The sequence below is a fragment of the Salmo salar genome, chromosome 01 (genome assembly GCF_965601325.2).
Source record: "Salmo salar chromosome 01, fSalSal1, whole genome shotgun sequence".
In the NCBI taxonomy this organism is placed as follows: Eukaryota; Metazoa; Chordata; class Actinopteri; order Salmoniformes; family Salmonidae; genus Salmo; species Salmo salar.
Genome location: NC_138291.1, coordinates 123,460,001 through 123,478,285, shown reverse-complemented (window position 1 = coordinate 123,478,285; position 18,285 = coordinate 123,460,001). Strand labels below are relative to the sequence as shown.

Below are 18,285 nucleotides of genomic sequence, written 5' to 3'. Positions count from 1 at the left end.
TGAAAAGCTAATCAAATGACTACTCAGACTATTTGCATAGGCAGTTAACGTCTACGCTGCTGCTGCTCTGTTATCTATGCATAGTCACTTTAATAACTCTACCTACATGTACATACTACCTCAATTACTTTGACACTGGTGCCCCTGCACATTGACTCTGTACCGGTACCCCCTGCATATAGCCTCCACATTGACTCTGTACCGGTACCCCTGCACATAGCCTCCACATTGACTCTGTACCGGTACCCCCTGTATAGAGCCTCCACATTGTTATTTTACTGCTGCTCTTTAATTATTTGTTATTATTATCTCTTATAAAACTTCACTATTGGTTAGAGCCTGTAAGTAAGCATTTCACTGTAACCTGTTGTATTCAGCATTTCACTGTAAGGTCTACTACACCTGTTGTATTCAGCACTTCACTGTAAGGTATACTACACCTGTTGTATTCAGCATTTCACTGTAAGGTCTACTACACCTGTTGTATTCAGCATTTCACTGTAAGGTCTACTACACCTGTTGTATTCAGCACAGGTAACAAATACAATTTGATTGTAATTTTGGGAAGTTCTGTCAAGGTACTGCATGTGGCTGCGAAGGCAAATCATCCAACAACATTCTGACCCCATTCACCTGTCGCCCCTGGTAACCCCTGAATGTAGACTGATGCTGTGGAATTCTGGAATCTATTCTAAAACTTCCGTGAAGCTCCGAGAGTCATGCACCAATCAGTGGGCCAAAATGAATTAGTCAGAGTGTCAGCGTCCAATCTAAATCCCAGCTGGACTGTCACCGCCCTCTCTCTACCTGACCTTTATAGCCTGTGTGAGGGAGGGCCATGTTGTTCTTTCCAGAGCACACTGGGTTGAGCACATCTCAGTAGGCTCGACACCATCTGTCTGTAATACAGACCCAGCCTACAGTCACCTCTGAAGATCACCAATATAACAGAGGGGGATGGATGGAGAGACCCCGGGTTATTCTGGTACTGTAACAACCAAATATCCTCCTCTGCTGTAGCACAACACCACCGTTTAAACCCAACAGAACTGGTTCTGTCTGACGGGGAGCAAGCACCGCAAGGTCGCCCGGCCAGCAACACGCTGGAGGGAGAGGGGAAAGTGCAGAAAGAGTTAGAGACGCCCGCTGCCCAGCTGAACCAGGCCCTTAACTAACATTTATCTGAGCCTCTTGACTTACTGTAAAGAGAGAGGACCATATAGCTACAGAACAGAGAGGGCTTACTGTAAAGAGAGGAGACCATATAGCTACAGAACAGAGAGGGCTTACTGTACAGAGAGGAGACCATATAGCTACAGAACAGAGAGGGCTTACTGTACAGAGAGAGGACCATATAGCTACAGAACAGAGGGGACTTACTGTAAAGAGAGAGGACCATATAACTACAGAACAGAGACAGCTTACTGTAAAGAGAGGACCATATAGCTACTGAACAGAGAGGGCTTACTGTAAAGAGAGAGGACCATATAGCTACAGAACAGAGAGGGCTTACTGTAAAGAGAGAGGACCATATAGCTACAGAACAGAGAGGGCGTACTGTAAAGAGAGAGGACCATATAGCTACAGAACAGAGAGGGCTTACTGTAAAGAGAGAGGACCATATAGCTACAGAACAGAGGGGGCTTACTGTAAAGAGAGAGGACCTTATAGCTACAGAACAGAGAGGGCTTACTGTAAAGAGAGGGGACCATATAACTACAGAACAGAGAGGACTTACTGTAAAGAGAGGGGACCATATAGCTACAGAACAGAGAGGGCTTACTGTAAAGAGAGAGGACCATATAGCTACAGAACAGAGAGGGCTTAGTGTAAAGAGAGAGGACCATAAAGCTACAGAACAGAGGGGGCTTACTGTAAAGAGAGAGGACCATATAACTACAAAACAGAGGGGACTTACTGAGGCTGAAAAATGAGGGTGTGTTTGGACCATGGAAAATCCTTGGCGACGTGGACGACAAGGAACTTAAAGCTATCGACCCGCTCCACAACAGCATCGTCGATGTGGATGGGGGCCGGTGATCTCCCCTCTTTCTCCTGCGGTCCACGATCAGCTTCTTGGTCTTACTGACGTTGAGGGAGACGTCGTTGTCCTGGCACCACACTGCTAAGTCTCTGACCTCCTTCCCTGTAGGCCGACTCGTCGCCGCCGGTGATCAGGCCTTCCACCGTTGTCGTCGTCAGTAAAACTTGATGACGGTGTTGGAGTCATGTATGGCCAACGCAGTCGTGGGTGAACAGGAAGTACATGAGGGAACTAAGCACGCACCCCTGAGGGGGACCCCTGTGTTGCGGGCCAGCATGACGGAGGTGTTGTTGCCTAGCCTCACCACCTGGGGGCGAACTGTCAGGAAGTCAGTCGCAGAGGGAGGTGGTTTAGTCTCAGGGACCTTAGTTTAGTGATGAGCTTGGAGGGGCACTATGGTGTTTAACTCTGAGCTGTAGTCAATGAACAGCATTCTCACCTAGTTATTGCCCTTCTTGTCCAGGTGGGAAAGGGCAGTGCGAAGTGCAATTGAGATTGCTTTATCTGTGGATCTGTTAGGGCGGTATACGAATTGGAGTGGGTCTAGGATGATGGTGCTTCATGACCAGCCTTTCAAACCACTTCATTATTATACACGAGTGCTACAGGGTGATAGTAATTTAGGCAGGTTACCTTGGAGCTCTTTGGGAACAGGTACAATGGTGGTCAGTTTGACACATGTTGGGATTACAGACTTGGACCAACGAGAGATTGAAAATGTCTGTAGACACCTGCCAGCTGGTCAGCGCATGCTTGGAGAACCCACCCTGGTATTCCGTCTGGCCCCGCGACCTTGTGATTGTTAACCTATTTAAAATGTTTTGCTCACATCGGCCACAGAGAGCGAGATCACACAGTCGTCAGGAAAAGCAGGGGGGGAGGTTTTTCCACGCAAGGCACAGTGTTATATTCCTGGAAGCAAGCGTAAAAAAATACATTTGGCTGGTTTGGGAGTTTTGTGTCGCTGGGAAGTTCATGGCTGGGTTTCCCTTTGTAATCCGTTATCGTCTGCAAGACCCAGTCGCATACGACAAGAGTCATAGTCTGTAATATCATTCCGATTGCCTTTTTGCAGGCTCGAAGACTCGGAGGTCGTAGATTTCTTGTATGCGCCTGTGTCCACGTTCATTGTAAGCGGGTCTGCTTTGTCCGACCACTTCTGTATTGAGTGCGTCACCGGTACATCCTGTTTTAGCTTTTGTTTGTAAACAGGATGCAGGAGAATGAATGGAGTCATGGTAAGATTTGCCGAAGGGAGGAACGAGGGAGTGCCTTGTATGCGTTTCTGTGTTGTAGAATACAGGTGGTCTAGAGTTTTAGTGCCCATAGGGGCACAGGAGATGTGTTGGTTATGAGTGAGGTGGGACGGTTTGAAGGTCACCCTGCATTAAAAACCATGTGATCAAAAGCACAAGATTTCCTTCAAAACTTGAAGCAGCACACCAGTTTTTTATGGGGAAAAAACAAAAAAATAAACTTTGTTTTTCCTGAAGCCACGGTCCAATCCTGGAGAATCCACCGAGTACGACGTGCATCCTCATCCAGCCACGTTTCACTAAGACATTATATTGTTCAAGTTTCTCTGATAGACGACGCTCATCCGTCTTGTTATTGAGTGACTGGACATCGGCCAATAGAACGGAGGGGAGCGCCATTCGGTTCTCTTTGCTCGTGGAGCAAAGGATTATGGTTCAGGTATGAACAGATGAGTCGGAGATAAAGTCTAAATCAAGGTCAGTGATAATAATATAACTATTAAAAGATAAAAACAATATAAGTCACTAAAATGGTCAAGATGGGTTGGAAAACTTAAGATGTCGCCCTTCTCCGTCGGGACCATGTGACCCCCCCCCCTGTAATTAAAGTGTAAATGGTCTCTCCGGTGGTTGAGGCCCGAGGACAGGGGGAGAAACATTGTCTCAGCCCTGACAGAGCGATAGCTGCCTGCGATCAACATGTAGAATGTAGAACTTTATAAAAAGGTACAGCCGGCTACTGAAACACATTAGGTTGAATGAAGGCAACGAGGTCTAGCCACTCAAAACGTCCATCTACAGCCTGATAGTGTCTCTAAGAGCTAACTGACTCGAGTTAAGCACGGTGGCCATTTTGGCGGCATCTAGCACGGTGGCCATTTTGGCGGCATCTAGCACGGTGGCCATTTTGGCGGCATCTAGCACGGTGGCCATTTTGGCGGCATCTAGCATGGTGGCCATTTTGGCAACGAGCATGGCTGCTCTCCCTCTCCCGCTGTGTCCCAGATGGCACCCTATTCCCTATTCCCTATATAGTGCACTACTTTATACTACAGCCCTATTCCCTATATAGTGCACTACTTTATACTACAGCCCTATTCCCTATATAGTGCACTACTTTATACTACAGCCCTATTCCCTATATAGTGCAACACTTTATACTACAGCCCTATTCCCTATATAGTGCAACACTTTATACTACAGCCCTATATAGTGCACTACTTTATACTACAGCCCTATTCCCAATATAGTGCACTACTATATACACTACAGCCCTATTCCCTATATATAGTGCACTACAGCTCTATTCCCTATATATAATGCACTACTTTATACTACAGCCCTATTCCCTATATAGTGCACTACTTTATACTACAGCCCTATTCCCTAAATAGTACACTACTTTATACTACAGCCCTATATAGTGCACTACGTTATACTACAGCCCTATTGCCGGGTTTGGAGCGAGTAGTCGCACTTCGCTTCGCAGGTAATATTACATTTCATTACAACGGTTTGATTTGTTTGATCTGAGCAATTTTTTTTTAGCTAGCTACATAGCCGTCTTTGTATCAAAGATAATTGTGTAGTTTAGAGTAATTATCGAGGTTAGCTAGCCAGCTATTTTCGTCCTCCTCGACGCGTTCTCCTAACTTAGTCAACACTGCTAGCTAGCCAACTTCTACCGACTAGCAGCACTGTAGAAACTATTACATTACAACGGAACGACTTGATTAGTGTAGTGTTAGCTAGCTACATAGTTGTCTTTGCTGTCTTTGTATCTAAGATAATTGTGTAGTTTAGAGTAATTATCGAGGTTAGCTAGCCAGCCGCGCCGCGACGTCATTCTCCAGACTCCAGACTTAGTCAACACACCTAGTCATCATCAAACCCACTGCTAGCTAGCCAACCTTTACCGACTAGCAGCACTGTAGAAACTAATACATTACAACGGAACGATTTGACTAGTGCAGTGTTAGCTAGCTACATAGTTGTCTTTGTCATAGTTTGATAATTGTGTAGTTTAGAGTAATTATCGAGGTTAGCTAGCCAGCTATTTTCGTCCCCCGCGATGCCATTTTTCCAAACCTAGCCAACTATTACCGACGAGCAGCATTGTAGAAACTAAATACACAGTTCTGGGTGACTTTAACCTCCCCACGTCTACCTTTGACTCATTCCTCTCTGCCTCCTTTTTTCCACTCCTCTCCTCTTTTGACCTCACCCTCTCACCTTCCCCCCCTACTCACAAGGCAGGCAATACGCTTGACCTCATCGTTACTAGATGCTGTTCTTCCACTAATCTCATTGCAACTCCCCTCCAAGTCTCCGACCACTACCTTGTATCCTTTTCCCTCTCGCTCTCCTCCAACACTTCTCACTCTGCGCCATCGCAACCTTCGCTCTCTCTCTCTCCCGCTACTCTCTCCTCTTCCATCCTATCATCTCTTCCCTCTGCTCAAACCTTCTCCAACCTATCTCCTGATTCTGCCTCCTCAACCCTCCTCTCCTCCCTTTCTGCATCCTTTGACTCTCTATGTCCCCATTCCTCCAGGCCGGCTCGGTCCTCCCCTCCTGCTCCGTGGCTCGACGACTCATTGCGAGCTCACAGAACAGGGCTCTGGGCAGCCGAGCGGAAATGGAGGAAAACTCGCCTCCCTGCGGACCTGGCGTCCTTTCACTCCCTCCTCTCTACATTTTCCTCTTCTGTCTCTGCTGCTAAAGCCACTTTCTACCACTCTAAATTCCAAGCATCTGCCTCTAACCCTAGGAAGCTCTTTGCCACCTTCTCCTCCCTCCTGAATCCTCCTCCCCCCCCCCCCCTCCTCCCTCTCTGCGGATGACTTCATCAACCATTTTGAAAAGAAGGTCGACGACATCCGATACTCGTTTGTTAAGTCAAACGACACCGCTGGTCCTGCTCACACTGCCCTACCCTGTGCTTTGACCTCTTTCTCCCCCCTCTCTCCAGATGAAATCTTGCGTCTTGTGATGGCCGGCTGCCCAACAACCTGCCCGCTTGACCCTATCCCCTACTCTCTTCTCCAGACCATTTCCGGAGACCTTCTCCCTTACCTCACCCCGCTCATCAACTCATCCTTGACCGCTGGCTACGTCCCTTCAATCTTCAAGAGAGCGAGAGTTGCACCCCTTCTGAAAAAACCTACACTCGATCCCTCCGATGTCAACAACTACAGACCAGTATCCCTTCTTTCTTTTCTCTCCAAAACTCTTGAATGTGCCGTCCTTGGCCAGCTCTCTTGCTATCTCTCTCAGAATTACCTTCTTGATCCAAATCAGTCAGGTTTCAAGACTGGTCATTCAACTGAGACTGCTCTTCTCTGTGTCACGGAGGCTCTCCGCACTGCTAAAGCTAACTCTCTCTCCTCTGCTCTCATCCTTCTAGACCCATCTGCTGCCTTTGATACTGTGAACCACCAGATCCTCCTCTCCACCCTCTCCGAGTTGGGCATTTCCGGCGCGGCCCACGCTTGGATTGCGTCCTTCCTACCAGGTGGCGTGGCGAGAATCTGTCTATGCACCACGTGCTCTCACCACTGGTGTCCCCCAGGGCTCTGTTCTAGGCCCTCTCCTATTCTCGCTATACACCAAGTCACTTGGCTCTGTCATATCCTCACATGGTCTCTATCATTGCTATGCAGACGACACTCAATTAATCTTCTCCTTTCCCCCTTCTGATAACCAGGTGGCGAATCGCATCTCTGCATGTCTGGCAGACATATCAGTGTGGATGACGGATCACCACCTCAAGCTGAACCTCGGCAAGACGGAGCTGCTTTTCCTCCCGGGGAAGGACTGCCCGTTCCATGATCTCGCCATCACGGTTGACAACTCCATTGTGTCCTCCTCCCAGAGTGCTAAGAACCTTGGCGTGACCCTGGACAACACCCTGTCGTTCTCCACTAACATCAAGGCGGTGACCCGATCCTGTAGGTTCATGCTCTACAACAGTCGCAGAGTACGACCCTGCCTCACACAGGAAGCGGCGCAGGTCCTAATCCAGGCACTTGTCATCTCCCGTCTGGATTACTGCAACTCGCTGTTGGCTGGGCTCCCTGCCTGTGCCATTAAACCCCTACAACTCATCCAGAACGCCGCAGCCCGTCTGGTGTTCAACCTTCCCAAGTTCTCTCACGTCACCCCGCTCCTCCACTCTCTCCACTGGCTTCCAGTTAAAGCTCGCATCCGCTACAAGACCATGGTGCTTGCCGACGGAGCCGTGAGGGGAACGGCACCTCCGTACCTTCAGGCTCTGATCAGTCCCTACACCCAAACGAGGGCACTGCGCTCATCCACCTCTGGCCTGCTGGCCCCCCTACCTCTGAGGAAGCACAGTTCCCTCTCAGCCCAGTCAAAACTGTTAGCTGCTCTGGCACCCCTATGGTGGAACAAGCTCCCTCACGACGCCAGGACAGCGAAGTCAATCACCACCTTCCGGAGACACCTGAAACCCCACCTCTTTAAGGAATACCTGGGATAGGATAAAGTAACCCTTCTAACCCCCCCCCCCCAAAAAAGATTTAGATGCACTATTGTAAAGTGGTTGTTCCACTGGATATCATAAGGTGAATGCACCAATTTGTAAGTCGCTCTGGATAAGAGCGTCTGCTAAATGACTTAAATGTAAATGTAATAGTGCACTACTTTATACTACAGCCCTATTCCCTATATAGTGCACTACTTTATACTACAGCCCTATTCCCTATATATAGAGCACTACTTTATACTACAGCCCTATTCCCAATATAGTGCACTACTTTATACTACAGCCCTATTCCCAATATAGTGCACTACTCTATACTACAGCCCTATTCCCAATATAGTGCACTACTCTATACTGCAGCCCTATTCCCAATATAGTGCACTACTCTATACTGCAGCCCTATTCCCAATATAGTTCACTACTCTATACTGCAGCCCTATTACCTATGTAGTACACTACTCTATACTACAGCCCTATTCCCTATATAGGGATTCAACCAAGCTGGGATTCAACCAAGCTGTCAGAGTTCAGGGTAGGAACTAGGATGTGTTTATACACAACTCTCTCCTGCTTCCTCATATCATTTAATGAGCTGCTTGGAACCACATTAAACGAAGAGAAACGGAGAGAAATTGGCCCAATTACTCCACATGACCCTGATATGGTTATGCTCTGAAACAGGCCAGCCGCCCGCCCCCCGAAACAGGCCGCCCGCCCGCCCCCCGAAACAGGCCGGCCGCCCGCCCCCCGAAACAGGCCGCCTAGCTCTGAAACAGGCTGCTGCCCTGCCCTCTCCCTGGCCTGCGCGAGGGGCTCTGACAGCAGTCACCCCAGTGCTTTCTAGACGAGTCAGGTTTCATCTGGTGGATTGATAAAACAGACGTGTGGATTTAAAAAAAATCTAGCGGGAAGACGGTGAGAAGTCTTTTCTTTAAAAAAAATTTTTGAGAGAAAGAGAGAAAGGGAGCGAGTCACAGAGAGAGAGAGAGAGAGAAAGGGAGCGAGTCACAGAGAGAGAGAAAGGGAGCGAGTTACAGAGAGAGCGAGAGAAAGGGAGCGAGTTACAGAGAGAGCGAGAGAGAGCGAGAGAGAGAGGGAGCGAGTGACAGAGTGACCTTGAAAAAGAGAGAACGATCTGTTTACCATTTCCAATGTGTTAACAACTTCCAGCCTTCTAAATGCTTGACCTTCAGGAAAATGACTTGTAGTTAACACACTGTGTTCAAAGCCCTGTTCTCTGCCAGTGCTGTACACTACATTTACATCAATATTTACACATGGAAGTGGAGTCCTTTTGTCTGAAGCTCCCTGGATAATTTGAATAATAATTCAAGCAACCCCTGTATGATGAGCAATCACGAGAACAAGGTAACGGTCAAACAGAGAAAGGGCCTACAGAGAAATACACAGGTATGGTGAAGGATTAGGCTTTTCAGAGAGGGAGGGGTAGAGGGCATAGAAGAGACAGGGAGGGGTAGAGGGCCTAGGAGAGGCAGGGAGGGGTAGAGGGCCTAGGAGAGGCAGGGAGGGGTAGAGGGCCTAGGAGAGGCAGGGGGGTAGAGGGCCAAGGAGAGGCAGGGGGGTAGAGGGCCTAGGAGAGGCAGGGGGCCTAGGAGAGGTAGTAGGTAACGTCTAGGAGCAACAACGGCTCAGGCGCGAAGTGGTAGGCCACAAAAGCTCACAGAATGGGACCGCAGAGTGCTGAAGCGCGTAAAAATGATCTGTCCTCAGTTGAAACACTCACTACAGCGTTCCAAACTGCCTCTGGAAACAACGTCAGCACAATAACTGTTGGCCGGGAGCGTCACCAAATGGGTTTCCATGGCCGAGCAGCCGCACACAAGCCTAAGATCACCATGCGCAATGCCAAGAGTTGGGTGGAATGGTGTAAAGCTCGCCGCCATTGGACTCTGGAGCAGTGGAAACGCGTTCTCTGGAGTGATGAATCACGCTTCACCATCTGGCAGTCCGACGGATGAATCTGGGTTTGGCAGATGCTAGGAGAACGTTACCTGCCCCGAATGCATAGTTCCAACTGTAAAGTTTGGTGGAGGAGGAATAATGGTCAGGGGCCGTTTTTCATGTGTTTTTTTAGGCTCTTAGTTCCACTGAAGGGAAATCTTAACGCTACAGCATACAATGACATCGAACACCTTTGGGATGAATTGGAACGCCGACTGCGAGCCAGGCCTAAATCGCCCAACATCAGTGCCTGACTTAAATGATTGAGGCTGAATGGAAGCAAGTCCCCTCTCGGCAATGTTCCAACATCTAGTGGAAAGCCTTCCCAGAAGAGTGGAGGCTGTTATAGAAGCAAAGGGGGGACCAACTCCATATTAATGCAGATGATTTTGGAATGAGATGTTCAACGAGCAGGTGTCCACATCCTTTTGTTAATGTAGTGTATCTGTGACCAACAGAAGCATATGTTATCCCAGTCATGTTAAATCCATAGATTAGGGCCTAATTAATTTATTTCAATTGACTGATTTCCTTGTATGAACTGTAACTCAGTAAAAATGTTGAAATTGATGCGTTTATATATTTTGGTTCAGTACAGTTACCTCGGAGGTCCTTCTTTAACTTGGTCAGGTCCTTCTGAAAGTCCTCAAACTTCATCTGTGAAGCCTGGAACAGATCCTGGGGCTCAGGGAGAGGGTAGAGGCACGTCTCCCTGCCGGCATCCTGAGAATACATGACATGACCTTTGTCCTTAGAGAACAGAGTATTAGACACATCAGCGGGGTTAGGGTAGTAACAGAGTTAGATCATGTAGAGTGGGTTAGGGTAGTAATTTACTATTTTCAACAGTGTAAAATAATACCGAAGACATCAAAACTATGAAACACATATGGAATCGTGTAGTAACCAAAAAAAAAGTGTTAAACAAATCCAAATATATTTTAGAATCTTCAAAGCAGCCACCCTTTGCCTTGATGACAGCTTTGCACACTCTTGGCATTCTCTCAACCAGCTTCATGAGGAATGCTTTTCCAACAGTCTTGAAGGAGTTCTCACATATGCTGAGCTGTTGGCTGTTTTTCCTTCACTCTGCAGTCCGACTCATCCCAAGCCATCTCAATTGGGTTGAGGTCAGGTGATTGTGGATGCAGCACTCCATATCTCTCCTTCTTAGTCAAATATCCCTTACACAGCCTGGAGGTGTGTTGGGTCACTGTCATGTTGAAAAACAAATGATAAGACCAAACGAGATGAGATGGCGTATTGCTGCACAACGCTGTGGTAGCCATGCTGGATAAGTGTGCCTTGAATTCTAAATAAATCAGTGTCACCAGCAAAGCACACCCACACCACCTCCTCCATGCTTCACGGTGGGAACCACACATGCAGAGATCATCCGTTCACCTACTCTGCATGTCACAAAGATGGTGGTTGGAACCAAAAATCTCAAATTTTGACTCATCACACCAAAGGACAGATTTCCACCGATCTAAGGTCCATTGCTCGTATTTCTTGGCCCAAGCAAGTCTCTTCTTCTTATTGGTGTCCTTTAGTAGTGGTTTCTTTGCAGCAATTCAACCATGAAGGCCTGATTCACACAGTCCCCTCTGAACAGTTGATGAAACTTTCAATTGACTGACCTTCATGTCTTAAAGTAATGATGTACTGTTGCTTGTCTTTGCTTATTTGAGCTGTTCTTGCCACAACATGGACTTGGTCTTTTGCCAAATAGGCCTATCTTCTGTATACCACCCCTAACTGGTCACAACACAACTGATTGGCTCAAACGTATTAAAGAAATTCCACAAATTAACTTTTAACAAGGCACACCTGTTAATTGAAATGCATTCCATGAAGCTGGTTGAGAGAATGCCAAGAGTGTGCAAAGGGTGGCTACTTTGAAGGATTTCAAATATAAAATATATTTTGATCTGTTTAACACTTTTTTGGTTACTACATGATTCCATAGATGTTATTTCATAGTTTTGATGTCTTCACTATTATTCTACAATGTAGAAAATAGTCAAAATAAAGAAAAAAAACCTTGAATAAGTAGGTGTGTCCAAACGTTTGACCGGGCTTCGCCTCGCTCAACGCCTTACCGGGCTTCGCCTCGCTAAACGCCTTACCGGGCTTCGCCTAGCTAAACGCCTTACCGGGCTTCGCCTAGCTAAACGCCTTACCGGGCTTCGCCTAGCTAAGCGCCTTACCGGGCTTCGCCTAGCTAAGCGCCTTACCGGGCTTCGCCTAGCTAAACGCCTTACCGGGCTTCGCCTAGCTAAACGCCTTACCGGGCTTCGCCTAGCTAAGCGCCTTACCGGGCTTCGCCTAGCTAAGCGCCTTACCGGGCTTCGCCTAGCTAAACGCCTTACCGGGCTTCGCCTGGCTAAACGCCTTACCGGGCTTCGCCTGGCTAAACGCCTTACCGGGCTTCGCCTAGCTAAACGCCTTACCGGGCTTCGCCTAGCTAAACGCCTTACTGGGCTTCGTCTAGCTAAACGCCTTACCGGGCTTCGCCTAGCTAAACACCTTACCGGGCATTAGTTACCACTGAGGGAAAATAAATACAATTTAAAAAGGTCAAGTCCTGGTCTTCCCTGTGCCAAGACAGAAGAGAGTGATTAGAACAGGATTCAGAATAAACAGGATATCCAACGTACCTCGTCAAAGTGTCTCAGATAGTAAGCAACTATGTAGGACAACAGACTCCGTGTGTTATCCTGTCAAAAGGAGGAAAGACAAAAATAAAATGAGCTTCAGTTCATGGAATTCATGTTTGGTTTTTATGACACTTTCTCACACAAAGTGTTCTGCAAAGCTTTTACAAAATTAATATATAGAGATTATAATCCACATCTGTATCATCAAAAGACATGGTAGGAACAGTAACTACAGTCTTCCAGCACAATATAAAACCCTGACAAAATAGACAGCCATGTTCGACAGTGTAACTAGAGGTATAACTAAAAGCTGGGTGCCAAATGGCTCTCTATTGCCTATAGATTGGACTACTGTTGACCAGATGGACTCTACATTAGGGAATAGGGTGCAGGTCCTAGTGCCCTAGTAGTGTCACTCACACTGCTCTTCACATCCTTCAGCTTGGGCAGGATATCCAGGTTAAAGCCGTCAGCCTGTCCTCTGGTTCGGTTGCCACCATTCATGAAGTTACCAAAGGCCAAGACCAGACCCAGCACCTGCATCACACACTGGCCACTCTGCAAGGTCTGGAGAGGAGGGAGGGGGACAGACGGAGACAGAGAGAAGGGAGGGGGACAGACGGAGACAGAGAGAAGGGAGGGGGACAGACAGGAGAGATGGAGACATAGAGAAGGGGGGGGGACAGACAGGAGAGATGGAGACAGAGAGAAGGGGGGGGACAGACAGGAGAGATGGAGACAGAGAGAAGGGGGGGACACAGACAGGAGAGATGGAGACAGAGAGAAGGGGGGGGGGGACAGACAGGAGAGATGGAGACAGAGAGAAGGGGGGGGACACAGACAGGAGAGATGGAGACAGAGAGAAGGGGGGGGGGGGGACAGACAGGAGAGATGGAGACAGAGAGAAGGGGGGGGGGGACACAGACAGGAGAGATGGAGACAGAGAGAAGGGGGGGGACACAGACAGGAGAGATGGAGACAGAGAGAAGTGGGGGGACACAGACAGGAGAGATGGAGACAGAGAGAAGGGGGGGACAGACAGGAGAGATGGAGACAGACAGAAGGGGGAGACAGACATTCACCAGGCTTCAACATAAACTGTTCTCTGAACACACTTCATCCAGAACGGCTGTTAATATCAAGCTATGCCCATGTTCCCGTTTAAAACAACTTCCACAGTGGAAGGACTGAGACGGTATTTACTCAGTAATACGATAGTGTCTGGTAAAACTGTCCAGAGGACAAATCCTTAGCAAACCACCTCTGATTTCTACTGAGGTGAGAGACACAGACAGGTCTATACGCACACACACATACCAAAACACGTCACAATCAATTAAATCAAACTTATTTATAAAGCCATTTTTTACAATCAGTCGATATCTCAAAGTGCTGTACAGAAACCCAGCCTAAAACCCCAAACAGCAAGTAATGCAGGTGTAGAAGCACGGTGGCTAGGAAAAACTCCCTAGAAAAGGCCAGAACCCTAGGAAGAAACCTAGAGAGGAACCAGGCTAAGAGGGGGTGGCTAAGAAAAACTCCCTAGAAAGGCCAGAACCTAGGAAGAAACCTAGAGAGGAACCAGGCAGTGAGGGGTGGCCAGTCCTCTTCTGGCTGTGCCGGGTGGAGATTATAACAGAACATGACCAAGATGTTCAAACGTTCATAGATGACCAGCAGGGTCAGATAATAATTGGCACACCCACAGACTCACCGTGCACACTCTCTGCAGGATGTCCAGTTTGCGCAGGATAGAGGAGATCCATTCAGAGAAGGTGGACTGAAACAGGATACAGAACACCCGGCCTGAGAAGTTGGGGATCTGATGTAACTGGAATAGGAACCTGGAATAGGAAGGAGACAAGAGATTGAAGGATGGGTTTGAGGCTACCACTTCATGGCGTAACTGGAACAAGAACCTGGAATAGGAGGAGACGAGATCGAAGGATGGGTTTGAGGCTACCATTTCATGGTGTAACTGGAACAAGAACCTGGAATAGGAGGAGATGAGATTGAAGGATGGGTTTGAGGCTACCATTTCACGATGTAACTGGAACAAGAACCTGGAATAGGAGGAGACAAGAGATCGAAGGATGGGTTGAAGTCATTTTCTACCTTTTTTGAACATGATTGGTTGTTTGAGTAATTGACTGATCCTCTAGGAAACCTACTGTTCAGGTTTGTCCAGTGGTTTGGCGTTGTCCTTGTCTTTAGATGACTTGATGTGCTTATCGATCTTCTCCATCTCATCCTGCTGTGCTCTCTGGAAAGACAACATGATCAGCTTAGACACGACATACACACACACATACATACATCCGATTAGTTCGACACCACTCTCAAATTTAGAGATTCAAATGTGTGCTCATCACATATTCTCTAATTTCCAAGAATTCAGAGCAGTGACGTCAAAGACCACAATATGAAAACTGTGTTCAGCATTCATAGCAGTAGTACTGTAGTAGTAGTCGTAGTACTACTACTGTAGTGGTGAAATATTACTGAAATAGTACACTACTACTGCAGAAGTACTAGTATTTCAGTAGTAGTAGTACTAGTATTTCAGTAGTACTAGTATTTCAGTAGTACTAGTACTAGTAGTAGTAGTAGTAGTAGTAGTAGTAGTAGTAGTGAAATACTACACTACTACTGCAGAAGTACTACTGCTATTAAACCACTACAGTAGTAGTATTTCAGTAGTAGTATTTCACCACTACAGTAGTTTAATAGTAGTATGTTATTCTGGTACATGGAATCAGACCCTTGTTTACATGGAAAACTAACAAGTGTCTCCTAAACTGGTGGTGCCTTGAGGAAAACCAAACCAAGAAAACACAAAAGCCACACTGTCTAAAACATTTCCTCCACTTGCATTTTACATTTGAGTCATTTAGCAGATGCTCTGATTCAGAGTTATTTACAGTTAGTGAGTCATTTAGCAGACGCTCTGATCCAGAGTCACTTCCAGTTAGTGAGTCATTTAGCAGACTCTCTGATCCAGGGTCACTTACAGTTAGTGAGTCATTTAGCAGACTCTCTGATCCAGGGTCATTTACAGTTAGTGAGTCATTTAGCAGACTCTCTGATCCAGAGTCATTTACAGTTAGTGAGTCATTTAGCAGACGCTCTGATCCAGAGTCATTTAGCAGACGCTCTGATCCAGAGTCATTTACAGTTAGTGAGTCATTTAGCAGATGCTCTAATCCAGAGTCACTTCCAGTTAGTGAGTCATTTAGCAGACTCTCTGATCCAGAGCCACTTACAAGCGCAATTAGGGTTAAGTGCCTTGCTCAAGGGCAGACAGATTGTTCACCTAGTCGGCTCGGGGATTCAAGCCACCGACCTTTCGTTTACTGGCCCACTGCTCTTAACCACTAGGCTGCATGCCACCCACATACTGTTCTACTGGGATTAACCCCTAAATTACTCAACATTTGGGGTTGTGGAACAATGTCAAAAAAGGGCCAATTTTACCAGGGGCTTCTGGGACTGCGATGCCCCCTCTGACTGACACTCAAGTTAACCATGGGAAATTGCACAGCGTGTGTTTAAAATGCTCAGTAATATTTGCGCTGAGAACTTATTCTAAAAGACCAACTCACTGTATATGCATCAGAACGTAGCGTATTCAAGCAGCTAGGATGGCATTTATTGTCATGACTCTTGCCTTGGAGGCAGTTCTGCAGAGTGGTCACTAACTGGCACAGCCACAAAGTCATAAAAATCTGTTTTAACTTAAACCACACTGCTAACCTTAATGCCTAAGCCAAACATGTTTTTTTTACGATGTACCGTAGCCAATTTTGACTTTGCAGCTGCCCCATCGCTCAGTTCTGCCTCCAGGGCAAGATTCATGCCAATAAAATGTCAACCTGCATATACAAACATCAGCACATCAGCCGATACAACATCGACAAATCAACTCAACGTTGGTTATCGTTGTCCATCGTGCCGGATTATCATTTATATAGGGTAACGTTCAATGAATAAAACGACACAAAGCTGGTGAGTGAATCTCTCCAAAACGTTCCTAGATATAAAGATATTAAACATGGCAGCAGTTGAGAACCATCCACAGAATTAACACCTTGGGTAAACAACCCTGGGTAAACACCCTTGGGTAAACACCCTGGGTAAACAACCCCTCCTCCCTCCTTTCAGTTCCACATCAAAAAGACGACACAGCCAGATGTCCAGACAGACGCCATCTTTAACCATTTCTAATGCTTACAATAAGACGTCTGATCAAAGAGGAAGAAGGAACCACAGACAAATCAGTGAGAAGGAAATAAAAACATGGAGGAATGAAGGCCTGCCGAGTGGCGCAGGGGAGGGGTCTAAAGACACTACAATCTCAGTGCTTGGAGGCGTCACTACAGACATCCTGGTTCGAATCCAGGGTCCCGTAGGGAGGCGCACAATTGACCCAGCGTGTTCCGGGTTTGGCCGTCATTGTAAATAAGAATTTGTTCTTAACTGACTTGCATAGTTAAATAAAAAGGTTAAATAAAAATAAATGAAGTGATTGAACACCATTATGGTTGCCTCCCAAATGGCACCCTATAGTGCACTACTTTAGACCAGAGCCCTATGGCTCCCTATTCCCTATATATATATAGTGCACTACTTTAGACCAGAGCCCTATGGCTCCCTATTCCCTATATATAGTGCACTACTTTAGACCAGAGCCCTATGGCACCCTATTCCCTATATAGTGCACTACTTTAGACCAGAGCCCAGAGTCGTAGTCATGAAAAATAGTGCACTGTATAGGGAATAGGGAGCCATAGGGCTCTGGTCTAAAGTAGTGCACTGTATACTCACCCTTCCCGGATGGCTACAAGGCCTGAAGCAACCAGAACCCATTGTTCTAACAAGGCCTGAAGCAACCAGAACCCATTGCTCTAACAAGGCCTGAAGCAACCAGAACCCATTGCTCTAACAAGGCCTGAAGCAACCAGAACCCATTGCGCTAACAAGGCCTGAAGCAACCAGAACCCATTGCGCTAACAAGGCCTGAACAAAGTGATACTGTAAATAAATTATTTCTTACAAAGCCTCTTCTGTTTCTTACTGAACAGCCGTTGGTGAATGAGATCTATAGTGATATGCCAGGTACTGTGGCCAGAACTAAGAGGAGTCCATTATAGCCTGGATACATGACATTGACAGCCAACAATAAGACTAAGGCCAGGATTCAAACCAACACAGATTAGCCACACAGTGTGATGCTCATTTATTTGCATGTGTTTGAATCCTGGCCCAAGACACACCTTCCTTTGGACTCAGGGATGAGAGATCAGAGCCTTACATTTTCATAGAGGGCTTGTAGAGTCTCCAGGTCCACCACAGTATTGTCCAGGTTCAGGATGGCTGGAAGGGACAGAACACAGTGAGCGGTTATTGAGCATGGCTGGAAGCGACAGAACAGTGAGCGGTTATAGAAGATGGCTGGAAGGGACAGAACACAGTGAGCGGTTATAGAGGATGGCTGGAAGGGACAGAACACAGTGAGTGGTTATAGAGGATGGCTGGAAGGGACAGAACACAGTCAGCGGTTATCGAGGATGGCTGGAAGGGACAGAACACAGTGAGTGGTTAATAAACACACATTATATATAATTCCTGACATTTAATCCTAGTAAAAAAATCACCTGTCTTAGGTCAGTTAGGATCACCACTTTATTTTAAGAATGTGAAATGTCAGAATAATAGTAGAGAGAATGATTTATTTCAGCTTTTATTTCTTTCATCACATTCTCAGTGGGTCAGAAGTTTACATACACTCAATTAGTAATTGGTAGCGTTGCCTTTAAATTGTTTAACTTGGGTCAAACGTTTCGGGTAGCCTTCCACAAG

At 46.8% G+C, this 18,285-nt stretch overlaps 1 protein-coding gene across 1 annotated transcript in view; it reads right to left on the bottom strand.

Moving 5' to 3' along the window:
- Positions 1 to 18,285, bottom strand: part of LOC106594565 (formin-2) — a 137,514-nt gene that overhangs the window by 20,763 nt on the left and 98,466 nt on the right. The window contains exons 9-14 of the mRNA XM_082978787.1: positions 17,738 to 17,799; positions 14,598 to 14,689; positions 14,141 to 14,270; positions 12,847 to 12,993; positions 12,427 to 12,486; positions 10,369 to 10,489 (exon numbers count right to left, since the gene is read on the bottom strand). Coding sequence (XP_082834913.1) covers positions 10,369 to 10,489; positions 12,427 to 12,486; positions 12,847 to 12,993; positions 14,141 to 14,270; positions 14,598 to 14,689; positions 17,738 to 17,799 — 612 coding nt within the window. The remainder of the gene's footprint in view (positions 1 to 10,368; positions 10,490 to 12,426; positions 12,487 to 12,846; positions 12,994 to 14,140; positions 14,271 to 14,597; positions 14,690 to 17,737; positions 17,800 to 18,285) is intronic.